Source organism: Sorex araneus, chromosome X, assembly GCF_027595985.1.
Source record: "Sorex araneus isolate mSorAra2 chromosome X, mSorAra2.pri, whole genome shotgun sequence".
Taxonomy (NCBI): Eukaryota; Metazoa; Chordata; class Mammalia; order Eulipotyphla; family Soricidae; genus Sorex; species Sorex araneus.
In genome coordinates, this window is record NC_073313.1 from 233893595 (window position 1) to 233903152 (window position 9558).

The following is a 9558-nucleotide window of genomic DNA, read 5'->3' on the forward strand; positions in this document are numbered from 1 at the left end:
AAATTCCAGGTACACAGGTCTCTGTTACTGAAAACACCGGCTGGGTGGGCTCCCCACACCAAACCATTTCGGTAAGACCTGGCAGTCATGCCCAGTTACTGGAATTTTGGGGGACGCAATCATACATGTGTGGCTACACTGACAGGGTCTAAATTCTATAACACATTTCAGCAGTAGCACACCAGATTGGATGGGATGGATCTAACACAGAAGCCAAACAAAGCTTGGCTTAACACAGAAAGCTTGCTTAACTTGCAACAACAGCTTAGTAAAACCTTAGTAAGGACTTACTGCCCCACGGTGAGATACACATTTTCAGTTTCTTCTAAAAAATATATTTTTGATTATTCCATTAGCCTTTCAATGGTAATCAAGCAATCTAAAACAAATGATTGTGGGCCTGCTATGAATGCCTATAAACAAATCATCATGAACTTAGTAAACCTTGGTGTGCAAATAAACTGGGTAAAAACTAACTTCTGCTCTGGGAGACATCATAGATGAGATGAGAATATATTTGCAATGGGACTTGTGCTACACAAAATACACAAAGAACTCTAACTACAATAGCAAAATAATTAAATGTCAGCGAGGACAAAATGTACTTAAGCAAACTGGGGCCAGAACTATAGTACAACAGGTAGGACACTTGACTTACAAGTGGCTGACACCAGGGTTTGATCCCTGGGCACTGCTGGTGTGGACCAAAATCCAAAAAGGAGAAAAGCAAAACTGAAGAAGATATCAAGAAATGTCTTAAAAAAAAAAAAAAAAAAGAAAGAACAGTGAAATCGTTTCATCTGGAGAAATATGAGAAGGGATCTGTCTAGAAGAGAACAAGGGTTTCTCAAAAGAGCTGAGGAGACTAATAAAGTAAAAGAAAGGAATTTATATACCGAAGATTGAAATTAAGATGTGGCTCTCAAAACAAGAAATGAACCGAGATGTTTATTCTTTGAAGGTAAAAAGTACTACTAAAATCCAAAGATTGATATAAATTTCATAAACACAATGCTGATTCTGAATAAATCATCAGACAGTACAGTAATTACTGAAAAAGGTATTAGCTATGTACTTAAATCAAAATTTCTCAAACAAAATACAACATGGCAATACAAAATTTAAGAAATCTGCAGAATAACTTAGTATTTAAAAATTAGACTGATACAGTCTATACAAGATCTCTCTAAGAGAGCTATAAATTATATATCTATGTCATTTTTTTCAGGGGGTGAAAGAAAGGATGCTTTAGGGCTTCTTTCAAAGTAATCCTTCTAGATGGATCATACTCCAACATTTTCTCAATGAGGTCAAAAAGCAGCTCATGTTCAGCATCCTGAGAAAGCATAAACTCCTGAAAGAAAAAGAAATATTCAACAGTCATTTCTAATAGTTTGCCATAATTCTATTTCTCCACGAGAAAAGAGGAAAACGAGCTCTCAGTCATTGAAGCAATGACCCATACTTACCTTCAGGGGTTTACAGCGCCTTGAAACATATCGACCAGCAGAACTGTGCTCATCCCAGTCTAATCGATCATGATGGAAATATTTACGTTTCCTAAGAAAAAGCCAATATTTATCTTTATGTTATTAAAATTGTTATTACTGATTTTGGGGCCATACCTGACAGTGCTGAGAGAGGTCCATGCAATGATGAGGATCAAAAAGGGCCTCCCATATGCAAAGCCCTCTGAGCTTTCTCTAGCAGCTATTGAATAAATATCTAGCAAAGGTGACTATCAGTTCTATTAACATCAATTTCAAGTTGTTGTAAATGCTTTTCTAGATACTAAAAATACAACCTAGAGATATTGATCCCCTTAGCAACAAACTCTATTTAAATAAGGAAACAAACATTAATCAAATACACCTCATTGTTCTCAAAATAAAAATAGGTCCAGTAGGACCAGAGAGATAGCATTGGCCTGTGCGTAACCTAGCTGGGTTCTATTCCTGGCACTCCAATCGGCCCTGAACCTTACTCAGGAGTGATTCCAGAGCCAGGGGTAAAAGCCCTGAGGTACATTGCCTAGTGTTGCCCAGATATCAAAACAAAGCAAAAAATAAAACATACCTGGTTTTCTGTATCATATGTCTTGGCAATGGTCCAAGAATCCTTTCCATCATTGCTAAGTGTTCCTTACTATCATGTGTCTGAAATTATAAAAAGAAAATTTTTTTCTACAATGCACATCATTTTTGGTCTTGATACAGACAATAAATTTCTAGTCTAGTAATTATCACAAAAGAGAGATCACTAAAAGGGGGCATTTAAAGCTTGCTACAACTAACAACAATGTATAAAGCCTTACAAAATGATTTCCCTAAATAAGGGTAACCTTTTTGTAACAAATGTTTTAAATAAAAGGAAAATGTACAGTAGGATTACATTTGTAATAACTACAACCAATAGTTTTTAATAAGGGGAAAAAGTTAAGTGAATGTATACTAAGTGTTCACTTAAACAGACATTTCTACAGCACACCAGAAATAGATCACTAATACTTACTGGAAACACTGTAAACCCGAGGTAGTATTCTATAAGAATACATCCTATACTCCAGACATCACAAGGTTGGGACCATCCCAGGGCTGCAAAGTAAGATGTACTGTTAAGAGCTGACCAAAAGGAAGTAAAAATTATGGTATGCTTCCCTTAAAGAGTTAAGGGAAGTGTTTCTCAGAAGAACATAATCATTTTGTTGTTGTTAGGTCACATCCACTGGAGTTCAAGACTTACTCCTGGTAGGGCTCAAGGGACCATATGGGATATCTAGGATCAAATCGGGTTGGTAGTGTGCCAAGACAAGTGCCCTAACCACTGTATTATTGCTCCCCTACACCCTTCCCCCAAACCATTTTTAAGAAATGTCTTCCCCCTTACTCCTCTTGGGCTCTGGTCTCAGGACCTGTAACTGGTGCTGGAGATAGAACCTGGACTGGGTCACATGCAAGGTAAACACTCTACCCACTGTACTATCTCTCCAGCTACAAACCATACATTTTAAGGTACCTGCCAACAAAGAGATAGATCGTGAGAGCACAATACCTAAAATAACTTCAGGCGCCCTATAATGTCTTGTAGATACCAAAGTACTGTGATGTTCATCATCATATGTTGCACTTCCAAAGTCTACAACTTTAATATCTGGATTTATTAAGGTCCGTTCATCACGTTTCTGAAAATCATAAACGGTTAGAAGTTTAACAGTAAAGCATGAAACATACTCATTTAAAGTTTTGAAGAAAATTCAATCAAGAATTACCATTTTGGGATTATATGCCTCTGTATAGTCAGACTGCACAAACAAGATGTTTTCAGGCTTTAAGTCTGTGTGAGTCAACTTATTACTGTGTAAAACTGAGAAAGAAACAAATAAGTTTGCTGTTACTTAAAAACAAAACACCAAAACCCCTCAAACCAAAAACCCAGAACAAAAACCCACTCTAAATGCCCATGCATTCTCACTCCATTCCTCTATTATTTATAGGAACCAGAGTAAAAAACAGTTCCTCAATCATACAATGCATATTGTTTACCACTGAGTTTTATCTGCAGTCCCCATTCTTTTTTTTTTTTTTTTGCTTATTGTGTCACACCTGGCGATGCTCAGAGGTTACTCCTGGCTCTGCACTCAGGAATTACCCCTGGCGGTGCTCAGGGGACCATATGGGATGCTGGGAATCGAACCCAGGTCGGCCGCATGCAAGGCAAATGCCTTACCCGCTGTGCTATTGCGCCAGCCCCTGCAGTCCCCATTCTCGTCCCTTACCTAGCATCCCTTACCAGGGATCTAATCCAGGGCCTCCACATACTCTACTGCTAACTTACATCACCCTGTACCACTCCAACACATTCCACTGCCACATTTTATTCCCTTAAAACAACCAAACCAGTCTGATTTTGTTTCAAAGTCACATTTCTGGATATTATGCCAAGTACTTACAATTCACAGATTTGCAGATCTGATATGCCATCTTTCTGATATGATCCAGTCGAAATGGCAGAAAACCATTTTCCTTAATGAAGTCATAGGTACTAAGTCCTAATAGTTCAAACACAATGCAAATGTGACCATGATGCTCAAACCACTCCAACATCTGGACACAGCGGCTTTAAATACATAAATTTAAATGAGCGCAATTTCTCACAATCCAAATCTTTACACCTGAGGCTATTTTCTAAGTTTGGATACTTACAATGTACTGCTGGGATCTGTTGTATTTAAATGTTCCAAAACTTGTATTTCTGAGCGAGCAGCTTCACAGTATCTATCCACATTTTTAACTATTTTTACTGCCACATGTCTACCGCCTCTGTTGGTTGGGGGAGAGGAGGAAAAAAAAAATCCCAATGATGCCCAATTCCATTTTTTTCTAGCAGTCTTCAAATTTTACTATTTTTACTTTGACTCTTACTTGTTTTCTTGAATCTATGATCTGGCATTTTAAAAAATAAAAAATGTCTTGATAATTCTGGGCCACACAGATCTGAGGACCATTCCTGGTAGTGACCAAGAAACAATGTAGTACAAAGCAAAGCATGTATGCCAGCCATAAACCATCTCCCAATTCCCAACTTTGTCTGTTACATGTATACTATTTTTTTTTTCTTTTTGGGTCACACCCAGCAATGCACAGGGGCTACTCCTGGCTCGTGCACTCAGGAATTACTCTTGGCAGTGCTCGGGGGACCACATGGGATGCTGAGAATCGAACCCGGGTCAGCCACGTGCGAGGCAAATGCCCTACCCGCTGTGCTATCACTCCAGTCCCACATGTAAACTATTTCTAACTACAACTTGGCATAAGCCATTACAATGCTTTTAGAGTAAATATGTCACATACTGAATGACACAAATACTTTATTGGACCATGAGTTACTTCAGGACTTCATCTAATCAGTTCTTACTCATCAGTAATAATATTGAACTGAGTAGCTAAAAAAAAAAAAAAAAGGCTAAGCGTTCAGGGGGAAAAGATGTTTACTTTGCATGCAGCTGACATGGGTTCAATCCCCTGAACGAGCCACGAGTTATCCCTAAGTGCTGAGGGATAACTCAGACTAAGTCCTGAGCACTACCAGGTATGGCCCAAAAAACCCTGAACTATATTAAACCTCAATTTCATTCCAACCAAGACTTTTAATTCATTTCATACAGCTCTGCCATTCAAAAGGGGGAGGAGGGAGACAACAAGAAACAAAGGAAAACTTGCTATTTTAACAAAAATTATGCAATGTGTAAGAGTTCTGAGCTCCAGTTGAACTGCCAAAACAAACTGGTTCTTTAAAACACAACAAAAATCAAAACCTCAAAACCATTGTTAGTGCCAACTATCCTGAAGAGTACGTCACTACCTAAGTAAAACTTTAAAGAGTGGTGTGGGGAGGGCAGGGGATAAGCACCTGGCTGTGCTCAGGGTATACTCCTTGAAGGTTCAGGGAACCATTTGGGGATGCCAGATATGGAAGAAGCTTTACGCGCTCTCTGGCTCCATGAGAGCCACCAATTTAAAGGGAAATCATGGAATGGGAGACAACAAAGACCTTTTCAGATTTAAAATTAAAAGGCCACATGTGCTACTCAGAGCTAGTAAATATGAATAAAACAGTGCAATCTCAGATTAGAAAACTTACGCTTTATGATCGATGCACTCCACTACTTTTCCAAAAGCTCCTTCACCTAAAGTATCAACAATTTCATCTAAAAGAGAAAAACAAATCTGTCACATAAGAAGTGGAAAAACTGTTTACTTATAATAAATGCTAACAATGCCTATTATTCTAGTTGATGTTACAAATTTCTTTATGTCTAGGAAAAATTTTAATTGTTCAACGCTGTCAAAAATACATTAACATTTTTTATGTTTAACTTCATTTTTAAACTAATTTCATTAATCTGATTTACTGTTCTGGAAACTGTTTAATAAACATTATATTTCTAAGGAAAGTAAAAACACAACCCCCCTCCCACCAAAAGAAATGAAAAGCAAACAAAAGAACAGAGAAAGAAAAAAAAAGACCTCCATATCCCTGATATCTTAATCTACATAAAGATTGTTATCTGAAAAGTTAATAAGTGTTGAAAAATATTCTATACATCTTGCACTTAGTACGTCTCCACTCTGACAGATCAGGTGACCCTCCTCATCATCCTCTACACTCCTGGATCTTTTCCTTCGGTGACTCTTCTGGAAACGTCAAGTGGGCGGCACCAAGATCATCCAGCCAATCAATATACCCGAGTGAATTCAGGGCAGAATACGAAATTCATTCAGCGGGGAGATATTCAGGCATTCAGATACACGCCAGGCCACAAACGGTTGGCAGGAGCAATTTCAAATTCAGTCCCCAGAAATTCACAGGGCACATAGTTTATGTTAACAGGAGAAAAACATGGCAAGGAACAGATTTTCAGATAAGATACTCAAAGTGGCAAGGCAACAAAACATAATACAATTGTTTAGGTTTAAAAAATGCTTAATTGTAGCATTCACTGAAACATAATTTTAAGCTTCTAAGTGCTCTAATTAAATACTGTACAACTGTAGGATGTAATATTTACTAGTCAAAGTAGACTTTGGCCAAATTAAAACTGCAAAGCTAATCTAACAAAACAAATAAACAATAAAGTCCTAATTTGGGGGCAATTTTTTTTCTGACAAATATATTATGGAATTTTAAACATTATCTAAACTGACCTCCAACATAATACATCATCCATAATGTTAAAAAAAATCTACCAATGGCCTGTGTAGTGGAAAAAGTTTAGAGCATGCTTTGCTAGAACAAAGAGGCACACTCAATTTTCTCAAACATACAAACATATAATGCCTAGCACATTTTGAAGATTAGGTATCAGATTACAAAAACAAATTAGATTTAAGTACTATATAAATTATCTTACCATAATTCCTACAAACTATCTTGGATATTACATCCATTACTTCAGTGGAATGACAATTAGCTGCCAGTTAATAAAATAAAATAGTACTAAATATGTGCTGTACTTCAAGAATTTTCTATCAATGCAAAAATACAGAAAAGAACTCCTGCAAGTTAAAATTGAGATGACTTCATCTTAAACAGTACTGTTCTCAACCAAACATTAACATGCTTTCCATGTGGAAAATAAAAAAACTCAAATGTTTTAAAACAGCGCATACCCCATGTGAACGATGATGAGAGGCACTATGGTGAATCCTGTGTTTTCCTTTATAGCTACTTCTGCCACTTCTACCAGAGGATTTGCTACTATGGTTCTGGTATCTGCTTTCATGGTCTCTATGGTGATATCCATATTCACATCCTTGACTGTAGTCATTTCTGTATTCATCAATGTACCGTCGACTATGATAGTCTTTCTCATTTATAGATCTGCTTTCTAAATAATAGCTGGAAAAATAAAATTTTCAAAACTTTATACTGTTTTAAGTAGCACTAGTTTTAAGCACAAAAATGTATTTTTATTATTAAAGCACAACAGATACTCTGTTTTGCTTTCAAGGCCCCAACAGGTGACACACCCTCCAGGAATCATCCTGGTCCAGACCTCAGAACCACATCTCCTAGCCCAACGGATACAATATTGTAAGGAAATAGCCCTTTCTTGTAATTGTTTTTTTGGCCCACATCCAGTGATGCTTTGGAGCTGGACAGTCACGTGCAAGGCAAATTTACCAGCTGTACCATTTCTCCGGTCCCCCCAAATAACACGTTTAATCCAAACACCAAGTACCTCCTTACCTATCAGAAGTTTTAGAGTGATTATATTTGCAGCGCTTGTTCTCCTGGGCACTGCTATGTGAGCTCCTTTTTCTTTTACAACCACCGCTGCTGCTCCTCCATTTTCCACAATCCCAATGTTTTTCTTCCCAGTCAGGACAGTAAGTTCTCTTTGAGTGTCTCATCTGCAAAACATACAAGGTGTTTTTTTTTTTTTAACCCCATCCATTCGATGATACCCGCGAGTCAACCAACACCCAACAGTGAGAGACAGGCCTTCGTGGCCAAGTCACTCAAAGCTGTGACTTTGGGGGCTGTTCTTCCAAAGCCAAGTTCAAGTCCCCCGACGACGTAAAACGACTGATAAACCCCGATGCCCGTGTCGTCCCATCGTCTGGTGCTCGGACTTGCCCGCACCGGCCGTGCGAGCGAGGCTTTCAAAGCCCATTACCAATGTCCTTCCTATGCCTGCCTGTTTCCGAAACGGGGACGCCGAAACCCAGACTACAGACACCCGTCTCAGACGCGCCCGTGGGGAAACGACACCACAGCTTCTCCTCAGAGCCGCCTTCTGCACGGTCCCAGGGAGAGAGGGAGGCGCCTTCCTCTCGGAAAGGTCTAGAAGCAAATTTTACTGACCCTCTCTCCTCTGGGCAGACACCTTCCAGAAACGACTGCGTCCACCCGCGTTCTCGCCGCCGCAGCCTCTCCGCCCAAACCCTCCAACTGTCACCCCCAACGCCAGGGGCCTGCCGCCAACGCCTGAAATGTCTCAGTCCCCCGAGTCCGCCCATCCGTTCCCCGCGCCGCGCCGCGCGTCTCTCCCTCGGCTCAGGCTCCCGAAGCTGCTTTTGTTCCACCGCGAGGCGGCAAAGACACTCGCGAGTTTCACGCCCTCCGGGGACCCGGCCAAAAGCGCTCGACGCCCCCGGGTCCGCCCAGGCCACAGCGCCCCGCCCCGCCCCGCCGCCATCTTACAGCGCGTCCCAGGCAGCCGCCGCGGACAACATGGCGACGCGGGCCCGGCCCTCCCCGCCTCCTAGGCGGCCTCACTCCCATCCCCGACGACGACAGGCGTCGAGGGTGGAGGGGGGAGCGCTCCCCGCCGGGAACACTCCGGGGGCGACAGTCTCGAGAACGCTCCGAAAGCCCAGCTGAGCTGCCTCTGTGCGAGTCGGGGGCTGAGGGGGCCGAGGGTGGTCGGCGGAGAGGCTGCGGACAGGAAACCGGCAGGACGCACCCCGCACTCCCGAGGCAGACGCGAGACCCTGACACCGGTCCTCGCCACCCCACGCCTTACCGTCCAGGCCAGAGGTTCCAAGCCGAAACAAGATCGTAGAGCGGGCGCCAAGAACCGAACAGCTGTGAGCGACGCGCTCCCACAACAAAATGGAGCTGACGGCCACAGCGTCGGGACGCGGACTCGAAAACACCGTGACGCGGCCGGGGAGACTCCGCCCCCGGGCGACGCGCGAGGGGGCGGGGCCGCGGCTTGGCGCGAGTCACCGCGATGTGCGCAGGCGCACAGGGCCAGGGACTGGGCGGCTGACGGAGACCTCACAGGCTCCTCCTCCCCCCTCTGTCTGTGCTGGTTTTGGGTAGGCTTCGGGAAAAGCTTCCAAGACTTTTGTTCCTGCATGTTAAAGTCTGTGTTGCTACAACTGCAAACTTCTTTGATTCACACCTACATCAATAATAGCTGATGTTACTTTTGGGATTGGACAGGAAGTACAGTGGTAGGACGCATGACTTGGCATGGTTCTATTCCTCCCCCATATGGTTCCCGGAGCGCCACCAGGACACACAGATCTTTGTGTGTCCCCCAAACCA

General features: G+C 41.9%; 1 protein-coding gene across 2 annotated transcripts; it reads right to left on the bottom strand.

Moving 5' to 3' along the window:
• Nucleotides 1–920: 920 nt before the first annotated feature.
• Nucleotides 921–9279, bottom strand: CLK1 (CDC like kinase 1). Of its 2 annotated transcripts, XM_004601266.3 has the most exons (13): nucleotides 9029–9279; nucleotides 7750–7913; nucleotides 7170–7398; nucleotides 6104–6194; nucleotides 5641–5707; nucleotides 4203–4319; nucleotides 3950–4116; nucleotides 3269–3363; nucleotides 3052–3181; nucleotides 2512–2594; nucleotides 2077–2156; nucleotides 1470–1560; nucleotides 921–1354 (listed from the first exon to the last, which is right to left on the bottom strand). In XM_004601266.3, exons 2-13 carry the CDS (start codon nucleotides 7911–7913, stop codon nucleotides 1211–1213), a joined length of 1458 nt encoding a protein of 485 aa, XP_004601323.1. In that variant the 5' UTR covers nucleotides 9029–9279; the 3' UTR covers nucleotides 921–1210. The 2 variants fall into 2 exon arrangements, with proteins under 2 accessions (XP_004601323.1, XP_054978503.1); XM_055122528.1 differs by lacking the exons at nucleotides 6104–6194; nucleotides 7750–7913; nucleotides 9029–9279 and having other exon boundaries at nucleotides 7170–7308.
• Between the last annotated feature and the right edge of the window lie 279 nt (nucleotides 9280–9558).

Excerpts from the sequence above, each read along its gene's own strand:
- CLK1 (XM_004601266.3), bottom strand. The coding sequence starts at position 7,913 with ATGAGACACTCAAAGAGAACTTACTGTCCTGACTGGGAAGAAAAACAT. Across the intron at positions 6,195-7,169 it reads CTCATCATCGTTCACATGGG|AAGAGTCACCGAAGGAAAAG; the intron begins GTATGCGCTGTT and ends TGACGTTTCCAG. Across the intron at positions 4,117-4,202 it reads ACAGATCCCAGCAGTACATT|CCGCTGTGTCCAGATGTTGG; the intron begins GTAAGTATCCAA and ends ATGTATTTAAAG.